This window comes from Pezoporus flaviventris, unplaced genomic scaffold, assembly GCF_033815535.1.
Source record: "Pezoporus flaviventris isolate CSIRO_AGI_PZ_B2104156 unplaced genomic scaffold, CSIRO_AGI_Pfla_v1 ptg000002l, whole genome shotgun sequence".
Classification (NCBI taxonomy): Eukaryota; Metazoa; Chordata; class Aves; order Psittaciformes; family Psittacidae; genus Pezoporus; species Pezoporus flaviventris.
Genome location: NW_026892550.1, coordinates 14,601,143 through 14,624,607, shown reverse-complemented (window position 1 = coordinate 14,624,607; position 23,465 = coordinate 14,601,143). Strand labels below are relative to the sequence as shown.

Sequence of the window (23,465 nt, the reverse complement as noted above, 5' to 3'; positions counted from 1 at the left end):
CAAGAAAACTGCATGGCGCCTTACAGTCAGCAAGAAGCCGTAAGAGTTCATTAGCTCTTATCAAGGTCTGACTTGGCTTATTAACTACAGCTCAGCACTGCATTTCTCCAGTTCCTGGTGTGGTGGCTGTAGGTACCAGAAGTCTTCTCTGCAATCTGAAAGATCAATAGTTATTTTAATAAGAGAGAATTGTTATGTTCACAAGACCCTGAGATATCTCAGACTTAAAATTACACTGTGTAGTGATGAGGGTTTCCCAAATTAGTTCCAGCTGGGCTGGTATGTCTACACAACAAAACCTGGCTCCTTTTAGAGCTTTCTGCTAATCCCTACAGCAGTATATATACATTTCTGTGACCCTGCCCCAGCACAATTCACTCCTCCTCTCAGTTGTGCTCAGTTTATGAAATCTGTAAAATTCTGCACAATGCCCTATTTCCCCAGGTGCTTGGTTGCTGCATTAAGAACAAAAAGAAGTGCTATAAGAAGATAATATTATTGCTAACTAAATTGTGAGCAGTTCACCAAGCTGGAGTCCAAGGTTCGACTGCACATGCACATGCATTTTAAGTGTATAGGTGGCCACATGAAAAACAGAAGCACCAAAAAGATTTGTCACCGACAAATCCTCAGTGACAATCTGTTAATAACAATACATTGGAAACACATTAAGTCCATGAAAGATTTAGAAAAACAAAATAGGAAGCAGCAGTTCCAGTGGGTCTCTTTGAAGTGCTGTTAAGCACTGCAGCAGAACCATTTGGAGAATGGAATGAGGCTTAGAAAAGAATTGTGAAAAGTGCTTGGACTGGAAGCAGGGCTATAAAATTTTACATGGGGACAAAAGTGTTCATTGCTAGAGCAAAACAAAAAGAGAACTTTAGTTTATAAAAGATTGAAGATAGCATTAATCTCAGCCATTTGGATATAGCTCACAAGTACAAAGTAATTCACAATCATAAGACTGAACTTGATCAGGCTGAAAAATGGCATGTGACCATTTGTACTAAAGTGATTGTTTCTGCACAATAGGATACAATAAAACTGTTTCTGCCAGGCCCAGTTCAGGGCTGTTATGTGCCCTCAAGACACCATTTGTACTCAATAGAGTGAATTTGTGCATTGGAAGTTATTATGTTCTTAAATCACAACAATTCCTTGCCTTTTGTCCTTGCAAAACTATACAATGACTAATTCAAGACTCCTCCTCAGAAAATATAACAGTATTTTTCCCCCTCAACCCAGTGCTGCTGGGTTGAAATTGTTTTTTCCAGACCTTTGTGAGGTAAAAATCTTTGAGGTAATGAAAGATCTTTTATCAAAACAAAAGAGGAGTCTTTAGTGGGTTACTCTTTAGCTCTATTGTAAATGTAGTGGTCCATTCCAGCTCAGTCAACTTGTCCATCAGTTTACAAAGAAATTTCCAATAGGGCAAATTCCAGATTCTGCCAAAACTCCATTTGTTTTTTTATTTTTTCTTAATTTGATTTGTCGAGGGTTTGTGTTTGACTTGTTGCCATGAATAAAACTATTCCCCTTTTGACAATGGTCTCTCCAGGAATGGTGTGGTAAGGCTAATCCCATTACACAGCTCAGAAGTTCCCACTCAGTAGTGACCCAGGAAAGGCAGTTTATCAGGCCCTTAGCAGAGCTGTCAGCTGGTCAGCTCAAGTCGGGTATTCTTTGTGAAGTGAGGCAGGCCAGCAGGAGCAGTAGTAGAGTTTTGTTTGTTTGTTTTAAGTAAATAGAACAACAGGGAACTTTTACATTCTTGTCCTGAAAGTCATGTTCGGGTAAATAGAAGACATTAACGGTGAAGCACACTACAGTGTCAGATGTGTTAATTAATTTATGATCCACAGAGGAGTCTTCCTAAAATGCTGTGTCCTGTGACATTTTCTGTGACTATCTCTGCAATAGCTCAGACTATCCAAGTCATTTGCTAGACGCCTCTGGTAGAATAGCTTTCCTTCAAGGGAAATTGTTTTCAGACTCAAAAGATCCCTTCATATTTTTGCTCTAAGTGATGGGCATCTTGTGATAGCTTTTGTTACATGGCTAAGGTCTCCTGATGATACTGGAGGCAGATAAATACCTAAGGAAAGAGTTCTGTTTGCGAAGGTGGAAACCCTGGCAGGACTGCCTGAGGAAGGGGCCTTAATTCACAGTAATAAGGTGAGAATTTGCTGGTGAGGGGCAAGAGTATCTAGAGAAGCATTAGAAAATACATGGAAAAACATGTTACAGTACCTTGGTTTTGAAGAGAACAGGATTAATGCAAAACAGGATAAATGTTTTGTGGGTTTTTTTGTGTTTTTTTTTGTTGTTTTTTTTTTTTTGTCTGTTTTTGTTTTTGTTTCTGTTTCTGTTTTTTTCTTTTAATATAACTCTGTGTTTGACTTGTAAAGCCATTGCAGTGTGAAGGGACACTGTGTTTGCCATGTAAGCACCTGCAATACTGTTTTCCAGAAGCCCAAGTGCTGGAGACTGAGTTATTGGTAGAACTGAAGAGCCAGACTGAGTCTTAACTCCAGTCTTACTAGTATTGTGCCTTAACTGACTGTCCTTGTTGTTAAGTAAAGCAAAATATTATCCGGTCATGGGTGCAAAATACCACACTGGATCAGGACTCAGAAAAATTTGGGTTGTCATATGCAACTTGCGGAAATCCTGCTGTGAGCAGTTCTTGCCTTCATTTGCCTAATAATCCCAGTATTTCTCTTTTACCTCTGTGTAAGTATAATGCTGATACTCAGAAGATGTAAACCAAAATGTCTTGAATAGCCTAGTGATGATGCCCTAATCAGAAAGTATTAGTGTTTTATAGTGCCATTTAGAGAATGGCCTTATTAAATGCTTCTTTAAGAGTCAATGCATTAATAATTCTTTTATTTCCTTTATTGCAAGCAGTTATATTACTTTAGGGAAGCTCCTATTTCCTAATACAGTTCTCAAAATGAGCCAAGCTTGTAAGCTGTGAGGTATTATCAGTTCCCAGTGCCAGCGAAGATGGCTGAGGGAGCACAGTGATTCCACAGGCCAAGGATTCTACAAAGAATATCCTTTATCTATAGTTAGGCATTTGTTTGCTTTCATAGGTTTTTAACCAACAACACTGCATCCTGTGATTCTGAGTTTGTGAGCTTGTTTTTTTTTTTCTCCAGGGCAAGTATAGGCAACAGTCAATTTTGTGTGCTCAATATTTAGACTGTATAGCGTAAAAAGCTAACAAAATGAAATTTAGAGCACTGGGGTGTGCCACCTATTACTTGCTAAAGGAAATAAGGGTGCTGAACTAGATAAATATGATCTGTGTTTTAGTTTTGCAATTTTTTTTTAATTGCCTGTTACTTCATTGCCCAAGGTCAGTCTTGTCAGACAAGTGGACCAACAGTTCTCTAGAGTAACATAAAACCATTAAGTTGCTCTTTGATCTTGCACCTTCTTTAGAACCTTTTAATCAATTAACCATGAACCTACTCAGCTCGTCTTATTTCCTGTGCATAAAACTACTTTGGTTGAGCTGACACGTTACTACATTATAGATCAAAGATTGAAGGAAACTTCACATCCAACCAGGATAATTATGTGGATTTTTTCTGAATACGCTATATACGTTCTCATGCCTCAGATGGAAGAAAACAGCATTTTGATCTAGATTGAATTAAAGGATTCATGTGTATTTTAAAGGGTGGCTAAATAGGTTTGTGCATGACTGACTTTACACAAGGTGTGGATAGATTTCCTGCTAGGCTGCTAAGACTTAAACTGTCCATCTGTCCTTTGAGAGTACCTACTGCTGACAATAATAGGAAATATGACCTCTTGCAACATAAACACTGATCTCTTGTTTAGGATGCCTTTAAATAAGGTAATTTAAATATTGAACATATTGTGATGTGCTACAGATTGAAATCCTTTTAACCCAGGAATTAAATCTTGGTAGTGAAAAGATTTGTGGTTTCAGGCTTGTAGGGGTGCACTTCTGCAATCTTACTTGTATGCATGAAAGGCTTTTTTCCAAGAATCAGGGCTACCTTCAGTATTGTGTTCTTAAAGACCTGTGATTGTTACTATTATTTCCTAGTTAGATGGGAATTAAGATGTCTCAATATATATATATACCCCATTCCTTCTGTCCAAATACTGGAATACACAAACAGCTTCAATAGCTACATATATGAGCTTCTCCCTTAAGTGGGACAGAGTGTCACCCACAGCAGTCCAATGCAGCAAAGCATATGCTCACTTGGATGTTGCTCAAGGCGTATTTTGCACAGCTGGTTCTTGTGGGATTGGTTTGTTCTCCTTCTCCTTGCTGATGCCAAAAACAGACATAGCCTGGCCCAGATAAGAGTGTCATCTGGTGCCTGTGCATAGGTTGCAGGTAGAAATGCCATGAACCAGCACAATTTCTGAAGGAAACCTGCCTCTATTGATTTCTTTAAACCAGTAAAGAAGCATTTTTTAAAGAATTCACTTTGTAAAATTAATCATGTAGGATATTCTTCACAGATATCCTTTATTCTCTTAAGACATATCTTGTATCTAGATTCACTACACTTAAAAGTAGATAGGAAATGGGAACCCTTAGAGCTTCTGTAACTCACATTATTTTAACACTAAATTTAAGCCACTGTATCTTTGCAAATCTATATTGATTTTTCAGAATGTTACACTTCCTTTAGCTGAACAGCTTCCTGCTGATGTTTGTCATCTTCCTTTTAAGCTGAATTAAAAGAGAATGAACAAGTATGTGGATGGCATGAATAAAGTGCTGTTTGATAGATATACTTCTTGTCTTCTGAACCAGTAAGAGTACATTCAGCTCTTGATATTAAGGAAGAAATATTTTCCCCAATCTCCCTGTGCACAAATTCCTCATCTAAGTCTAACTAGAAATTTCCAAGAAAAGGCAAGGGTATTTGTGAAACTTACATTTACCACCGCAGTGTCTTTTTTCAGGCTGGATTTAGTACTCAGTAGAGCACCTTCCTTGGGGTTTGAAAAGACACAAAAATCTGAAAGAAGTCAGTAGGAGATTACACTTCATTTTGAGTCTAAAGGAGTCCAAACTTTAGATTCTGTTGCTTGTTTTCTTTCTACCTCAAGTTGTAAATCATCTCAGATTCATCAAACTGTTTGTAAATCTAATCCAAGCTGGACCAAGTTACAGACTGGACCAAGATGTAGGTTTATAGTAATGCCTGAAAACAGGAAAGACTTTAGATCAGAAAGGAAAAACTATCCAATTTCATTACATGTGGCTTCAAGTTTCATTACAAAAGGTTTTACATGGCTTTGATCCCCTAATTCAGCTAAAAAAAAAAAAAAAAGAAAAAAGAAGTGACCTCCATGTGCACACAGCTATTTTAGTGCGTGCATGTGACCAAAATAGATATGCTGTACCCCAACGAACTACAGTGTGTTCCACACAGACATGCTGCATTTAAATGCATAGAGTGCAAAGTCAAGGTAGATTAGACCAAACTCCTTCACTGCCTTGAATTCTTAATCATACCTGCTGTTGTTCAGAGCTGCTCAGGGAAACCAAGAAGCATAAATAAGATTACATCCTGAAAAACAAACAGAAAAAAGTATGTACTTTCTACCCCTATATATGCATGTATATACACACACACTAAAGAAAAGATTTTACAAGAAGAATCTGTTTTTCATAAGGATTTCTTATGGAGCCACAATTAAGTGAGTCTTTAAAAGTGAGTATTAAAGAAATTACTTCACTGGAAGCAGTTTTACTACAACAGTACTCACTTCATTTTATTTTTTTGGTTAAAAACCTCCTGTCTTTCATTTTTGATTGCTGTTGCTGAAGAGGAATTGCCAATTCTCTTTGCTGCTCTGGAGTTTGGAGAGCAGCACTGAAAAGCGAGCTACTTTCCCACAAGTCCTCAGCACCTCTTTCATGGGGAAGAGAGGCAGAGCCAAGTGAAAGGGGCACAAAGGGTTTTCTGAAGTAATACAAGTGATGGCTACTTTAACCAACACACTGGAGGATGGACCACAGTTCAAAACCCAAGTTTGGTGTACTGGAACCACTAACCCCTTTTTGTAGCAGATAGATGTTGTAGTGGCTCCAGGCCAGCTAAGCTGGGTTTGCAGGTGCTTTCCCCCACTGAAACAGCATGAAGCAGCTTAAGCCTACACTGAATCTGGTCCTAGATGTCTTAAATCTACTATTTTCTTCCTCTGGTCCAATATAGTTGTTTTCCTGTATTTTACAAGCCTTTTCATTATCATTTGAAATTCAAATGGATTGTGGTCACTTTTGCTAAAAGATGTTACTCCCAAATGCTTCTTTCATATCAGCATGAAGTAACAGTAGGATGGCTTGTGTGGATGGTAGCTACTTTCTGGGCTGTAAGTGTCCTTTCTACAAAATTTTGAAAATATATGGCTGTATTTGTTATCCACAAGCAATTGCAGCAGTTAATTCCCTTGTGTGTTCACTGCCCAGCATTTTGATATAGCCAGAGTTGGTTCCTGTCTTGCATTCTAATTTCCCAGGGACTCATACATTACCTGTACATTTACTCGTACATTACTCGTGCATTTTGTACAAATACAATCAAGTATTTGATTGATTGCTTATTCTTTGTTCACTTAGTAAAAAAAAAAAACCACAACCAAAAAAACAAAAAAACACCAAAAAACAACAAGACCAAACTGGGACATACTATTTGTAGCTTTTGAGTGTGACTGCTGAGCAGATTTTCAGTTAGCACTAAGACTCTTCATCCTTTCTTTCAATCAACGTGAAGTTATGCATGCTTTTCAGAAAGAAAATGAAGAGGCCCCATTCTCCATGTCAGAATGGGAGTTTTATTACTTCAGCATTTTGTCTGCTACAATTTCTGGTGATTGGTACAAGCACTTTGCTGTAACAGTTTAATAAATAATAGCAGATTTCTAAATGTTCAAATATGAATTATCTGGAGAGCATTCTTTCCATCACCAGGAAGGTGTTTTGCTCCCACTAGCTGCCTCTGGTTATCTTAGTGACTGCACATACAGGAAGGTGATTTCTGTGACTTGCTGCAAAGGGAAGGAAAAAGTGTCTCATCTGGTAGGGCAGTGAGAATGACAGGCACAGTCCAGTCCAGAGCTGGGTGGGTGGGACGTGGCGGAAACGAGTGGTGTCTGGAGTGCCTGGAGCTAGAAGGAAGGGCTGGATGCCAAAGGCTGGTCTGTGGTTTGTGATAATGAGTGATGAACACTGTTCTGATCAAGTGGGACTTAACAAACCTTTTGCTTCTAATTTTTAAGCTGCTTTGCAAAGTTTCTCTTAGATTTTATTTTTATTTTTATAATTTAAGGTAATAGTGAACCTTTTTCTGCAGTGCCACAGAGTCTATGTAGTGCCACATGGTCTCACTGTGGATATTTAGACAAAGAAACATGCCCAAACCTCCCTCTCCACAAAAGTTGGACAGAATTAGGTAACGGTTAGGCCCCTTTTTCTTCCTTCTCTAGTCCTGGACACTCTGTATTAATTACTTTTAAGGGTGTACTTGGAGGATGCTTAATAGCTTTGTTCAATAATCATGTAACAGTTTGTTCAGCAAAAAGGAAGGTAAAAACTAATGAATAATAATTTTTGATTTTTCTGAGAATTTAGAAGTAACTTTTTTAAACCATGGCATAGATGTGTGTCTTCTGTAGTCAGTTTAATTTTCTATTGACATTGACTCATGTCCTTACCTTTCCTTTATGCAATCATCATAAAACTGCGCAAAAATGAGTGAACTGATAAGGAATGACATCCAATAAGAAAAAAAAAAAAAAAGAAAAAAAAAAGTAAAAACAAAGGAGAGAGAACAGGCAAACTTCAAGCTCTTTAAACTTGCCATTTCAAAACAGTAAGCAACTTCTAAAGCACAGGTCAGCTGGTTCCCTCTTATTGCTGTTACCATAGCAGAAACACAGAAATGTGATTAAATAAATAAAGCTAATCAGAAGCAAAAAAACAAATTTGCAGTAAAAACAGCTCAAGTTAACCTATTCTCAGAGGACTTTGAAAGAAAACATACTTCTAAAGATGTGCTGTGAGAGAATTTTAGGCACAGCTGCAGAAAAAAAGAAGTATCCTTTCCCTCTCTTCAGAAGGATTAAGTCTGTCCTAGGAATAAAACAAAGTGGACAAAGTTTCTAACAGAAACAACAGATTGAAGCCCAGAATGTTAAAAGCTATGAGAAAGAAGAAAAATATTCTGTAAAAAGGCTACTGGATCTTTTTAAGGAACTTTAATGACAGAGTAAGCAACCCAGGCACATTAATTCTACCTTTACTTGTCTCTTGTGATATGGAAAATATCCTAACGGGAATTAAAAAAAAAAAATCTAGCAGACAAAACCAGATAACAATTCCCCTTGTTTGAGTCTATAAATCCATAAAATATGCAAGTTTATATCAGTCTAGGTTTATATCTATCTGTGGATGTCAGACTGTTCCACAGGAGGTAAAGTAACATTTTCCAAATTACAAGGGACATGGAAATGTCTGATCTGTGTAGCTGGGTGCGTAACCCGTTTCTTCTTCTTTAAGGCAGGTCTTCTGCTCCCTCTACAAACGTTAACAAATACCTAAAAAAGGAACAAATAACAAGTCTTAGTTTCCTGCATGTAGTATAGGGCATGGATTAAGATTACTAAGGCTCAATGTTTAGAACTAAAACTGGAATGAAATAAAAAGATAGAGTTGTAAAGACCAGAAAGCATTACTAAGATCAACATTTTGAAATGAAGCCATGGATCTGGGAGGCAGTTTTAAAGTTTGTTCCCATGGCTAAGTAAAATTCCTACAGCATGGGTGTCATGCTGTAGAGCTGGACCAAATTTGCTGGGACTTTGGATAGCCAGAAGTTTTGCTGTTCAGTGAGATTACTGTTTTTTCTCAGCTTGACAAATGACATGCAGCACTGACAGAATACTTCTCCTTTGCTGGCCATCACCCCTACGGACACTGGCCAGAACAGCAGCAGCAGGAACATAGCCTCCAACCCTGATTTAATCACATGGAGCCCAGGAGACTAGTGAATAGAGCTGTTAACTCTCTGTTCCGTTTGCTTTTTCCATCTGTGTTTTATTAAACCGAGAACAAGATTTACTCACTTTTTTAACATCAGGAGCTGTTGGTGTCCAAGATGATGGTTGATGTTAAGGTATACATACACATTTTATCCTGGCTGAGGACCAGAGAGGCCTACATTTTCCAGCCTAGACAATTTATTTGCAAAAGAACACAAAATCCCTCTACTCTCCCTCTACTCTACTTTCTCATCTGAAAGGATGAGCACAACAACTCCCCGTTCTCCCAGGAACACAGTATGTAAAGAACACAGTGAAACAGTAGGCTCTCCAGGAGGAGCCAGGCTCTGCAGGCACACAGGCGAACACATTAGTTTTACTTTAATCTTGACAGCCCCTGCGTAATCACAACTACTAACAATTTTCTGATTTCCACTCCAGGAATCTTAAATAGATTGGAGATACCAGCTCAGTGTATAGATACTTCTTCTAAAAGCCAGGAATCCTGAATGGCTCAGCTGGGGAACTGTGCTTTATGGGAACTGAAATTATGTGCCAGGCGCTTCGGTGCAAGGTGGGAGAGCTGAATCTCAGACACTTGCATACCTAACAAGCTACCACAAGAATAAAGCTCATTTCTAAAAGAGAAGAGGAATTAAAAGATATGATTTTGAATTGCGTTGAAAAGATAAACTTTTCTTCAGACAGTACAGTTGACTCAAGGTAGAGAGATCAAGTGTACAATTTTTGTACCTTTTAAATTTTTTTTTATAAATACATAAGTTTCAAGCAATAACAGATAAGGCTTCTGAAATAGAGTTTCAATGCAAACAGCCTCCAACACTCTTGATGCTTTTCCAAAACTTCTGGGCATTTTCTTCTTAACAGCAAGCTCCTTTCCAAAATGTAACATTCTCCCCCTCATCTCTTAATCATCACTCATCTCATCAAAACTAACATAGTGACATCCACTTTCTCTATTGCCATGCTACTGTCCCTCCAAGTACACTATGGCTTATTAGGTTTGCCAGATTTGTTGTCATCTACAAAACCTCTACATTCTGGTTTTTTTTCCGGGCAAATGCCTTCATAACATCATCTGAGTATCATATTGACTGTGGCACCTACACAGAGCATCATCATATTGCAATGATTCTTGTAATACTAAGACTCTCATGGTATCCCCATATGGCAATAAAAAATATTTGGAACACAAGACAAAACTGTTATTACAGTAGAGCTTAGGAAAAAACCCCATCTTTCTCAAAGCTTATTCAAAGTCAAGCCCACCATTGTTTTGCTTAAAACACTGTTTCTATTACTCACATATCCATTTCCTCCAGAAACTTTAATAAAGGCTGCAGAATCTGGTTTCATGTCTGATAGTTCCTGTTCTTAATTAACTTTCAATGTTAACAAAGCAGCAATGACTTTTGTTACTGTTTCCATTCAAGAATGGTCTTTTTTCCATGGTCTGTCACATTTTTATCATCTATGAGATGACAGTAGCAGCTGTTCATAAGCCAGTACAAATTAAGCAATATTCATGTGCTTTCCCTTTTATAGCTTTTAAGAATACTGGCAGAAAATGATGAAATCTGCAAGTTTTGGTTTTCTTGGTTTCTATTGAAAAAAGAATTTTAATTGTCTGCAGTATTAACTTGAAGAGAGGAACTTGGTCACTGTACTGAATCATGTCATAGAATCATAGGATGGTTTGGGTTGGAAGGGACCTTAAAGATCATCTGGTTCCAATCCCCCTGCCATGAGCAGGGACATCTTCCACTAGACCAGACTGATGAAATCCCCATCCAGCCTGGCCTTGAACACTTCCAGTAATGGGAATTTCAGTTCAGACTCAATGCTGTTTATGCATTTTATTCAATACATTAAAAGGGGGCTGCATGACAGATTCCTATAGCAGACAGCAGACCCTAGGAGAGAAACCTAATCCCTGAGGACTGTGTTAAAAGCTGCGTAATTTATGTTTTTGAATGAAAACCCATGAGTCTGGAGTGTTTTACACTGAACTATATTCTCCACTGTGTTAGCTATGCCTAAAGATGCAGTTCCCCATTTCCCTTTTGGGGAATGCAGGTACAAGGCCACTGATTATAGCAGTATTACAAGAAACTTGATTTAGGCATAAAGAAGGTGTCAGGATGACCCATCAGACTGAGAGGGTTATCTCTAGTCATGCAGAGAGGCATATCTTGTTGACGCTTAAGGACTTTCAGTGATGAGAATACAGGGCTGTTCAGGTTTCTAAGGTGAGCTGAATCATTATTTGATGTGGGTGCCTTATCCAGAGGTGCCCCTCCACAGCAGTCCTGCCAAAATTTTTGGTTGGTTTTTTTTTTTTTGTTATGTTTTGTGTCGTTCCCCCCCCCCCTTTTCCTTTTTAAAATTTTGTTTTTATTCTGTTAAATTCCTAATTTTTTTCTTTGGTTCTGCTTAGAGACCACAAAAAGCCCCTGGCTTGATAGCCTCAGGATCACCAGTAGCTGCCAGCATTGCTTGAACACTGGTGCAAAGTTCCTCTTTCTCTGTCAGTATAAGGATAGAAAGCAGTTCAACTCCAGATACTTGGTACAGGGATTTTGATCATATACAGAAAAATAATACTGTTTCTCCAAGAATGTTATGCAAGTACTGTTACACAAAAATGGCATTTTTCCTCACTGCTACTCCTATTTACAGAATATTATTTAGAAATCATAGAAACTGCAAAGAAGGCCTCAAACTGAAGGCTGTTTCATTGTGTATTTAGACAAATTCTAATGTGGACTAAGTAAAATAAATAGAGACTTATATATAAAAATTATATTACAAAAGAGAAAACTGGTTAAGTATCATCCCATCCAATTGCTTAAATTTCAAATACTTAGTCCAAGATTAGTGAAAATGAATCCCTCTGAAGAATAAAATTACTTGCTAAAACAACTGTCGTGCTGCCATTTGTATAACCATTAAAGTATTAGGATAGACTCAATTTGCCTTTTCATGCAGTGCACTTTATTTACGTCTTTCGTTAATTTTTTTATGAGTTCAGCTGTGTTCATAATGAACCGACATTTTCAGATGTCACTGCCTGTAGGTATGATAATCCCAAGTTAATTCCTTTTCAGATTTTAAGCAAAGAATACACTGGATCTATGGTTGTGTTTTATTCTGTTTTTCACCAATTATTCTTTGCAACTACAGATATTTACTTAAAGGCTGTTAGACAATTTAAACTTCTCAGAAGAATACAAATAAAAGCTGTTAGTGAAGTAAATATCTGTTTAATTTACAAACATCAGTAGCATTACTGATATCAGTCCAAATAAGACAAAGCACACTGCATTACACATGTACATCTAACCTTTTTGTAAAAAAAATAATAAAATAAAATTGAAAAAACATCTGCATTTTTACAGGGTACCCTGGGTTTTACTGAAAGAAGAACACAACCCACTACTGATTACCAACTCTACATTGTAATTTAGCAGCAACATGTTAACATGGGGAACATTAGGGCAGTAAAGTAGTTTTATTATTTGGGGAAAGTCACAGTTCTTGATAGCACAGCCTTTTTTTCTTTTTTATAAAAAAGGTAAAGAGCTCCATGGGAATATTAATTTAAAAAGATCTACCCTCTTATGTAATTTTCTACACACCACCTTATTTTCTGTAAGTACTGTATATCGGGAAAGTTAACTTCTCTACAATTGCCACCTAGTGTAAAGGTATTTTCTCTCATACATTACAGGTTCTTAGAAGGTGTACTGAATATCTGATGTATGTGAAAACTGCGGATTGTCATCACTTTCAGTTTCAGTGACACCAAATGGTCAGATTCTAAGGGAAAGAAAAAGAAAGGAGAGGAAAAAACCAGACTGAAAACATTTACCCCAAGACGACATGCTACGTTAGTTCTATTGCAAAAAAATCCTGATTTTTAAGTCCTTAAAAAAAAAAAATACAAAAATACTGGGACAAATATAAATTAATATATATTAAAGCATTGAAAAACAGTAAAAGGGATGGCCTAAAACAGTTAAGTACAATGTACTTTGATACAATAAATATTTCTCAATGAAACCGAATACTGTATAGAGCTGTTTAGAATTCATAGAAACAGAAATCCATATTATTACTAATTTATCCATCAATAATCTATTTTTATCATCCTCCAAACACTTATATTACAAAAAATTAATACTGGAAAAGGGCAGATAAACACTTTCTTCGTTTCTTTTGCTAACATGCTGACATAAAAGTATACATCATCAGGAGATTTCAGGATTATAGTATATTCTCACATCTCCTGTTTCCCATTCATTAAATGGGACCCCACCTTCTCAAGATGCTTAAGAACTTCAAAAGATAAAATGTATTTCATACAATTGTTATTTCTGTATAATCTGATTCTTTTCACTCATAATGCTTCCTGATTCATTGATAAGTGATTATGGTCTGTCAAGACAATAAAATATACTGATATGAAAGTGAAAAGACAATCCTCACGTTCTGGTCAGTATCTCATCTCTATTTCATCTCTGAGCTGTTAAACTGAAAGTCACATGTGTATAGTGTCAGTGTATCTTCAGCATGTTATAAAGAAGAATCCATGTTAAAAGCAGTTAAAGTTTCCCATCTCTGCTGCAATGTTAACAGGTCTTTTTTTTTTCTTCAAAGCTCCTCTTGGTTATGAGAAGTCTCAGTTCAAGCACTTGAATCTTTTCAAATGAAGAAAAAGTCTTTATTCTGATAATAAAAATAAGTCTGTTCTGTATTTTACAATATATTTCAAATATTTCCACTATGAATCATTAATTAGTCCGACACGGTCAATAAGTATACAACATTTTCAAAAGACAAGTGTGACAGGGACACTTAGGAGGGACAATTTGTACAGCCACACTTCACCACTTTTTCAACCTCGTCCACAAATGATGACCCGTCAGTGCATTCAAAAGAGTATTTCCGTCTCTTGCTCCTTAGTGGTCCACAGCACTGCCCGGTTGAACATCCTCCTTTACATTCTAGTCTCGATACCTTCTTGGTTGTCTGGCACGCAGCATACCCTTGCTGCTTTTGGTAGTAATCTCGGATTCGTTCCCCTCGACAAGAGATTTCTGTAGAAACAACATTTAAAATAAGAGATATACTTTTGAGACACAGATCAAAGAATGGTTGATACTGCTAAGGAAGATGCTGTTTCTAACTGCAGTTGGGATTGATATTTTAAAGTTTGACTCAGCATGTATATTGGAAACTGGAAACTTAATTTTATTAATGCTGAGTTGTATTCCCTATACCTCCTATTTTCAGTAAAGCTTATGTGTATGTAAACCGTAAATACAAAGCTATTATAACGGCAAGAAAATTAGAAGCTTAATATTTTCCTTTCTTATAGAAATACACATCTTCTGTTCCTACACTGCTTGCAGCTGGTTCTGTTTACCATAGAGAAATGTTTCAGAGAGCATGCAACTTAATTTATTAGACCTGGAGTTTAATATTATTCAAACTCTTATTTAATACAAGTTACATTCCTCTAACTTCATAAATTACTGAGGTATAAAACAGCTAAAAATGAGACATCTGTTAAAAGTTCTACAACCATATTCTTCTGTTCTACTCACATCTATGTACACTACAAAATAAATGCCATCTGGGGTAAGGGAAAGAAAGGGAGACCATTGATAGACAAGGGAAAAAGAAAAAGGTAGGGGAAAAAGTCATCCTGTTTTCATCCATCTCACCTGCATAATTCGCTGTGATAAATCAGTTGAAGCTGAGAGGTCAAAAGTAGAGTTTGTGATAAAACTAGGAGCAGAATCATTGGATTTGGCTTCTCAGTTGCAGAAGGCAGAGAAACAATAAATACAGAAAGATACAGCAGGTAAAAGGTAATATTTAAATATAGTAAAAATGTGTTTCTGAATAAAGGCAAAAAAGAGAAATGTTTTCACAGCAATATTTGATGAAAAAAATCCTGAAAATGTAAACAAATTCATGGGAAAAGTTTAATTTTTCTCTGACTGAGATAAATTCTTATGGTTAAAAAAAAAGCAATAAATGTGTGTATTGTGGGAAAAAAAAGTTGGTAATGTTTTTGGCTGCTCATGTTTTAATAAAAAAATGTCTAAGGTCAAAACAACAATGTTATTATATGTTTGTTTTTTTTTACCTTTATCACAGCTATCCCCCGTGTATCCGCTGCCGCATTCGCAATATGGTCTCCCAAGTCCTGAAAGCCTGCATTTGCCATGTTTACACCTGATGGATTGGCAGGGGTTAAACAGCATTTCTTCTTCATCACAGAGGACTCCCCCATGTCCCTGCAGGCATTTACAACTGTATGAAAATGCATTGATCGGCAAGCAGGTACCATGCACACATCTACAGGGGAAACAAGCCCAAGAGAATAAAAATAAATTATTCATCAAAGTTCAGGCTAAGCAACATTAACTACAAATACTTTGGACTGTACTCAGAAGAAATTGCTTTTGTTTCTAATGGACTTTTTCAGTGAGATGCAGTGAAGTGGTTTATAATTTGTATGCAGGTTTACGTAAAAGAAGCTGCAGAACAATCTCACCAGAAAACAGCCACTGTAGATGTGTTATGGAAGGCTTTTACAGGCCAGTTATTAAACCCAGTACATCCTCTCTATGTAAATTTTTAGCATGCTTTTGAGTAGAACAGAGCAAAATCAAGCCCAAATATAATCCAGAATTAAGTAGAGAAACAGGATACTCACCTGAAATTCTGGTTCCTGTATAATTTAAAAAAAACCCAACTATATTGTCACTCATGAAGAATTGGGCTCCCAGCACAAATTCAGATCAGGGACTTCCTACCTGAAACTCTTCTGACCCAAGCAATGGCATTTTCAAACCAGAAGATGTGCTCCCCTTTCAAATACCCGCCTGCTCTGACAACTGCCATTAGGGTGGTCATATAATGTATGTTCTTGCTTCTTTTGAGAGAGAGGTGGTGTTTTACAAAAGGAGAATGTTTAATTACCTGTTCCTAGGTGTAAGATGAAGACGGGGAATTCACGTTCCGAAATCACCACCAATTACTTTGTTCATTTGGTGGCACAGGGTCAATAGCTTTCTTCCTAAATTAGTATTTTCTTTAACTGTTGTCTAGATACACAAGTTTTCTATCTACATACTGTTTCTTAGGGACACCACAAGGAAGATTCCTTTGTAGGAAGGAATGCAATCTTAACATTCAATGTTACAGTCACCCTCTGTAATGTTTCTCCTCTCTAATATTTCTCCTCTCTAACGTTTTCCCTCTCTGTATTGTAAGATTTCTGAGCCCACAACCTCCTTAATAGGTTTTGACAACCACCTAAATAAATATTTAAATAAAATGAAAAGCTTTAGATAAAAAAAAAAATCCCATTCCATCTAAAATAAAATCATTTGAATTTGAAGATGGAAAAAATCATAAAATAATGCATTTTGTAATAACACTTCTGTTATGAACAATATCTCATTTTGACATTTTTTAGATAATGTACTTCTAGAAACATTTTGCTTTATACTCTACTTCAGTAGAGTAGGAAATTTGTTAAAATTGAAAAAATTAGCAACAGTTTTTAACTCACAAAATTGAATCAACTGTTTAAAATGGTTTCATTTAACGAACAGCTACAAGTTCCACTCATCAATTAATTCTACATTACAGTTCTCCACCTGCATGCGTAATTCTGTGCAAGTACTTTAGAAATAGTGTGACTTGGAGGAAAAAGAGCATAGGAAGTCAGTCTGATAACAGGAAATTTGAAAGGCACAACACATAGCCTCCATTCACATATCCAGTTTTGCATTGAAAACTGAAAATATGGAATCTAACTAATACCTTAAGCACCTCCAACTTCTCTCTTATGCAAAAATCTCTACTTTTGAAGGAACTATGTTCCCTAAAAAATTCCAAATTGTTCTTGTGTTTGAAGTCTGATATTCCAAAACTGTTAGATTAAGCAACTCAAAATTGGAGGCTTAGACAGTATCACGGGGCAGATAGCTTTTGTTTAGCTTTCACTATGTTCAGCATTTGATCTGTTTACCATTTAAAAAACAACCACTCTGAGGACATCTGATCTATGAAGTTACTCAGTGACATTGATATCATGCCATATTCTATAGAGACTGGTTTAGATATCAAAGCAATCTGTGTCAGGATCTTTGGTACAGTTTTGCTTGACTTAGAAGATGATTAAATCTTAGCTAATGCCAACTCTCATACTTTTGCTTCCACCTGTTGAAGCCCTAAACTTCATCTTCAGACTGAACTGAAAGGAATGTCAAGCTAAGTGCAAAGTCATAGGAACAGTTTCATCTTACCTAATTTTAGGTACCTATGTCAGGCACTCAAGTGAGATGTATAATTGCCATGAGCTCCCCACACAGTGATGGAGAGAAATGAGCTTATCCAGAGTGTGATTAGACCACTTGAGGTCTAATTTACTCTTTAGAAATGTTTTTATTCTTTTACTGAATATAGAGCAAACTGTGGTCAGTATGTTCCTAAGTCAAACACCTAGATTTAGGTAAAATAAATCTAAGCCTTAACCCTTTTCATGGTTTGCAGGGATCTCTAAAAGATCCCCTACATTTTCAAAACAGAGATCAGTGACAATTCTGTTTCTTGAATAAAGTATAAATGTTATACTGTATTAGACAGATAAAATTCATCTATTCAATAGACAGGATTTAGAGATGAATCAAGAAATACAGAATCAAAATCCCCCTTTGTGTTTTTTAACCTGCTGTGATTTCCTTTCTTTATCTCGTAAGTTACTGTGAAAGAAGACAGGGTAAGAAAAAGACCCATAAACAATGAAATGCTATCAATGATATACCTCAAAAATTCACTGCTGTAGCTTTGCAAAGGTTCAAAATTTAATAGTGATGAGAGTCCCCAACCAATATAAATGTTGCCAACTGCATTGTAAAGCATACTAACTGGTGTATAAAGCTTTAAAGAGTCAGAATCTCCACACACCCTGTTTGAAAAGATCACTTAAATATAATTTCATATAGAAATTGAAAATAATCTCATTGGAATTTCTTACCAAGCTCGGGACACTGGTACTGAAAAGTTATACAGGCCAGAAGTGATATAGGCCAGAACACTGAAAAAGCAGTAGCCAAAAAAATCCAAGTGGGCTTACCTTACTCTACAAAGAAACAAAAAAATACCCAACCCCAAAACAAAAAAATTGGTTGCCAAACTGCAGTCAGGGCAGTGGGAACTGCAAGCAGAATGATATCTTGTGGCCCATGGCCAATAAATCTTGGAGAACTTTGAACTTCTGAAGTTTCTGATCATTTTGTGGTGGGAGACCATGAGCCAGAAAATTGAATCTGTCTCTATATAGTAAATTTAAAAGATGAATATGCATAGATATCAGTACACTCATACACACATAAATACATACAGCTCTCTCTCTCCGCACATATATATACATGACCCTCTCTATAAACATACATAAAATGTCCAACCTAAAATGTTTTAGTCAAATCAGCAAAAAGAATTAGCACACACAGACTTAAACAGAAATTAACCATAAAGATGAAAATCTGTTTTCCTGCTAAAACCTGGGGTACTGTGAAAATATATTAGCTATATATTGCATCAAGTTTTTTAAGCAGATTAGATAATAATAATAATAATAATTTTTCCTCACTATATACAATTACAAATAAGCAAATATATATTTTTTTCCATTTGCAACTTCTAAATTATTTTTGTACCAAGTGTACCAACACTTGCATCAGTGTAACTCATTACAGAGGAAGCACATACAGAAGTATGTAACAGCACTTCCCAGGCTTTAGGCAGAACTTCATGAGATGTATGTATCTGCTCTCCTAAATGGGGGACTTATTAAGTTTATGAAAAAAATAGACTATAACCTGGACTCTGTTTTCAATTTTACATGCCCACAATATTTTTTCTTGCTGAAGAAAGTGTGAACATTCGTGAAAAAAATACATACAACAGGAGACACGTATGCATATTATACTATTATTCTGTCTTGAGGAAGGACATACTTATTTCCAAGACATGGGTCATTAGTTTGTTGATCACAGAGGGGTCCAGTCCATCCTCCTTCGCATTCACAGGAAAAGCTTGACTGGCTGGTAGCATGGCATGTTCCATGCACACAAACTTTCTTGTGACAAGGCTCGCAACCTGGCAGAATTCCCAGTTGCAGTGGCACATTTCTGAAGTCCTGGAGTTCACTGTTGATATATAGATTACGGATGCAACCATGGAAGCTGGTGCCATTTTGTCCTGGAGACTGGCGTAAAGCTGCTATGTTATTTTTCACAGGCATGCCTAGGAAATTAATAATCATGAATAATCAGTATAATCTTTGATGCAATTTTCTGAACCATTTTCACTATTTTAAAAACATTTTTAAAGAAGCAGCTTTTCCTAATTAATTTTTCTTGGATGTTCAGCCTACAACCATGAGCAATGTTCTAGTATTTGGAAATTTTCCTGATTGTCAAGCATGAATGTAAACCAACTCCAAATACGTTAAGTTTCTAGGTCCAACTGAAGAGATGGATATAGGACTTCATACAGGAAGCTCACAAATGTGTGAAGGTTTAGATAAATTTCATTTTTGACCTAGTGCAATTAAGTCCAAGATAGTACATAGTTTCTGAATCTTGGAAAAACAAAAGTTCTTGAAATTTAGCACCTGATAACACGATTTTTTGTAAGCTGCTAAGATACTCAAATCCAGAAGAATTTAGTTGGACCAGCTCATCAATTTGGAGCTGGCATACACATTCAAATGTGAAATTTTGCTAGTGAAAATTCTTGCAAAGGAAAGCTCAATGGGATGAGGTTCTATTAGTTTAAAAATATTTTCATTTAGTTTGTCTCAAAAAACAGATTAATAAAAAAAGCCACTCATAGTTTGCCATTAAAGTTTAAAAGAAAGGTAATCAATAATAGCAATAATTTGACATCACAAGACTTATGTGCAGATATTTCTAGACAGTGCAAATGCCCCTGATGTTGAGCATTTTCAGAATAATTCCTCTGGTTTAGTCCCTAATTGTTAGAGGTGTAATTAGAGCAGTAGGTATATGTGATACAGTTATCCTATTATGATCAGTTAATCATTTAAGACTAATTCAGAAGTAACATTACTATTAAACATTGTTTTCTTGTAAAAACTAAGTTTCTTCTACCCCTTTTTAACTTTTTGACAACATATTGGCCTGTATTAGTTAGCCCTTAAGATATTACATTCAAATGAATACACAAATGCCTAAATGCCTTCTGAGATTAGTAAGTAAATAAAAGTGTACTGAGAATTAGAAAATGATCTGTTTACCTGAAAATATATATGCCTATTAGCTGCACTGGTTTATTCCTATGCAAAATTAACAATCTTCGTTCTGGTACATAGGTAACCACAGAAAGAGGCAATGTTCTGCTAGTTGCTCCTTAACTGTGTAAACTGATACTTCTAATGGTTTTATGCAGTTACTTTGAACAGTTAAGAGTCATGCAGAAGTGCTATGTAACCTAATGAAGTAGACCTGTCTTTCATTCAGAGGTTATTGCAATTTCATTTGTGCTAAGCTTCAGTGATTATAGAAATGAACAATGTTGCATCCATGCTGCTGAAGAGCCTAATCTTCTTTGATCTTATCAGTTACGTAAAACAGGCTTGGGACTGCTGTATTAAAGGACTCAGACTGCAAACAACCCACTAGTTTCCATTTCCTCACAACTATTAACCATATTCTCATCATCCAGGGACAAGACGCTAAAAATGAAAGCCACGTAAAACAAAGTAATGCAGTGTTAAACTAGATGTTATTCTTGTGTCAGGAAACTTGCATATGATCTCTGGGAATCATATAAACACATATGACACCAGATAATATGAGGCATGTAACATGTGACTAAGAAGTTTTTTTGCCAGTCTCCAATATGGAAAACATCTACAAACACAATGCAAGCATATACACTTTTTTGCTTCTTCTAGCAAGTTACCAAGTGTTAGAAGGCCAAAGTGTGTGCAAAAGCTGTTCATATTCTTTAGCAATATTAGTTACGAAAGAATAGCCATAGAAATAATGCACATAAATATTTCAGCTGTATTTTTGGAAAGGTAAGAAAGTAGTTTGTGCCCCCATTTAAGCTTTTGGTCACTGAATCTGACTACAAGTAAATTACCAGATCACTGCACAAGGAGGCAAATGGTAAGACCTCTGTTAAAGAACAGTAATACAATAAAACTGTCAAAATGAGTATCTTATTCTAGAAGTTCCTCTAACAGAGCAGGCACAAATGAAAAGCAGCCGATGCTCTACCTTTCTCAGAAATAGGGACTTCCATGAAACAAGGTGTTACTCTCAATGAGTAAAATATGCTCTAATTTCTTACGGAAGAATGTGAATTATCAGTGAAGTCTAACCTCTTTGAAGAGTTTTTGAGAAGAAACAGACTTTTTACAAAAACCCCCGGGCTTTCAATATGATTTACTGAAATCTGTTATAGAAAGACTGAAAAATACCTAGCACATGCATTCTGACCACACAAGACAGCCATGAAGTTGGAAAAAGGCCAAAAAAAAAAAAAAAAAAGGAGAAAGATTAAAAAAGGTCAAAAAATTGATTAGCTCATTTTCTGTAAATATAAATTCCAAACCAACTCAAATACTGTGAACCAAGCACATTTTTTTTAAAAGAAAAAAAAAAGAAAAAAAAAAGAGGGCAGGCATGCATGGGGAGAGAGAAAATGAGAGAAAGTGAAAGAATGAGAATGAGAGAGTATGAGAGAGAGTACACCAATCAAGGGCTTGCTGTCAAGTCTGAATTTCATCCTGCCAGCTGAGGTGATGCTCACCAGAAACGCGGTTTAGCAGGAAGGTGATAAGAGTAAGTGGAAGCTACATGATGATAGAGGTGTCAAACTAAGATTTTGGCAAAGACGAAATTACTGCATGAAATCCTAGAGAGAATTCGAGTTCTTCACTGATGAAAATGTGTGATGAAATTCTCTAAAAATTCTAGATACACGTGGTTAAAAATTGAATGAATCTCAAAAAGATAGGGAAGAAAATATACAAGAGTGTAAGTTAACTGTCTCAAGAATTTTAAAGATAAATAAACAAACATAGGTAAAGAACATGAAAGTTTCAGAGCTCAGTACCAACATACTGTGTTTCTTGCTTTATTTTATATTAATTTGCTCCTAATAACGGTTTTCATTCTGTTTTGCACCAACATTTTCTGACAGGAGAAACAATTGACTGCTTGCATCCTGAATGTGAACAACAGAAATAGGAACACAGGACCTCTCTAATGAGTATGTACTAGGTTGAAGAAGATTCCTGCTCTTAGGAATCAAATCACTGAAGGAAAACATTATTTCCAAAAGTTATTTATTCTGATACTTAATTAAGCTAATGCAGATTAGTATGATTCTCCTAATGGAGACAAAAGATATGCAAGGTGAAGCAGCAGAGGAGAACCACGTCGCAGATCAAGTAACTTTTAGGACTGTACAGAATAAATGTTTATAGTTGGGAGTCTTAGCCTCATTTCATCAAAAGGTGCTCATAACAGACAGATCATTCTGCACTAAGCTCAATTTTCAAGAAGTAGCAAAATTTGCCTTAGCTGTCATCAAATAACAACCTGATGTTGACAATACAAATAAGCAAGCATACACTGTCTTATTAGAAACTAGGACAATCTCTCCTTCCAAAGATGTGGCATCTGTATAGAACAGAAGGATACACATGAAAACATGCAGATATGCTTCCACAAGGCAATCCTCCTTTAAAGATTCATGATAGGAAGCAATTTTAAAGGCAGCTCATACATTTGACAGTTTTAATTCTTTTCTCTGCTGGTATAAGGAGTGATGAATAATCTCTCTCTTGTACTTGTTCCCATGTTAGATGGAAGGAAGCAATGACAAAATCTTAAAAGATTTTACAAAAAAGCTGGTGTTTCAACAGAAGAATAGGGATGTTCAGTGACAAAAGTCAACTTACTGCTCATCACTGTAACCAATGCATTTATTATACTACTTTTATAGGAGAAACAGACTATTCTTGATTGGTATCAAAGCAACTTCCTGTTTTTCTTTTCCATTAGAGATAAATCTTAGCAACTACCCAGACAGGATAAATAGCACTTTTTCTAAAGAAAATAGGCATCTCATGTATGTACTACTGGTAGCGTATTTTTTTGCAAGGAGGCATGATGCAAGTCTAAAAACTTGTTCTCAGACACAAAACAGTTCTTAGAAATTAAACAAGAGGAAAAAGAAAGAAAAGCAGGTATTCTTTTTGCAGAAAGAACAGTTCAGAAGGAGATTCCTTACATGCCTCTTTAAGAATGTAAAGTTAAACTAAATAGAAG

The 23,465-nt window shown here is 36.2% G+C and overlaps 1 protein-coding gene across 7 annotated transcripts in view; it reads right to left on the bottom strand.

Annotated features, from left to right (window-relative positions):
- Positions 1–12,316: 12,316 nt before the first annotated feature.
- Positions 12,317–23,465, bottom strand: part of SLIT2 (slit guidance ligand 2) — a 269,873-nt gene continuing 258,724 nt past the window's right edge. For 4 of the 7 annotated variants that reach the window (XM_061470049.1, XM_061470055.1, XM_061470054.1 and 1 more), the window contains 3 exons: positions 19,113–19,401; positions 15,227–15,438; positions 12,317–14,168 (listed from right to left, as the gene is read on the bottom strand). In XM_061470049.1, the coding sequence (XP_061326033.1) occupies positions 13,927–14,168; positions 15,227–15,438; positions 19,113–19,401 (743 nt within the window). In that variant the 3' untranslated portion in view covers positions 12,317–13,926. Of the gene's footprint in view, positions 14,169–14,798; positions 14,888–15,226; positions 15,439–19,112; positions 19,402–23,465 lie in introns of all 7 variants that reach the window. The other 3 variants (XM_061470072.1, XM_061470076.1, XM_061470085.1) reach the window with 3 other exon arrangements.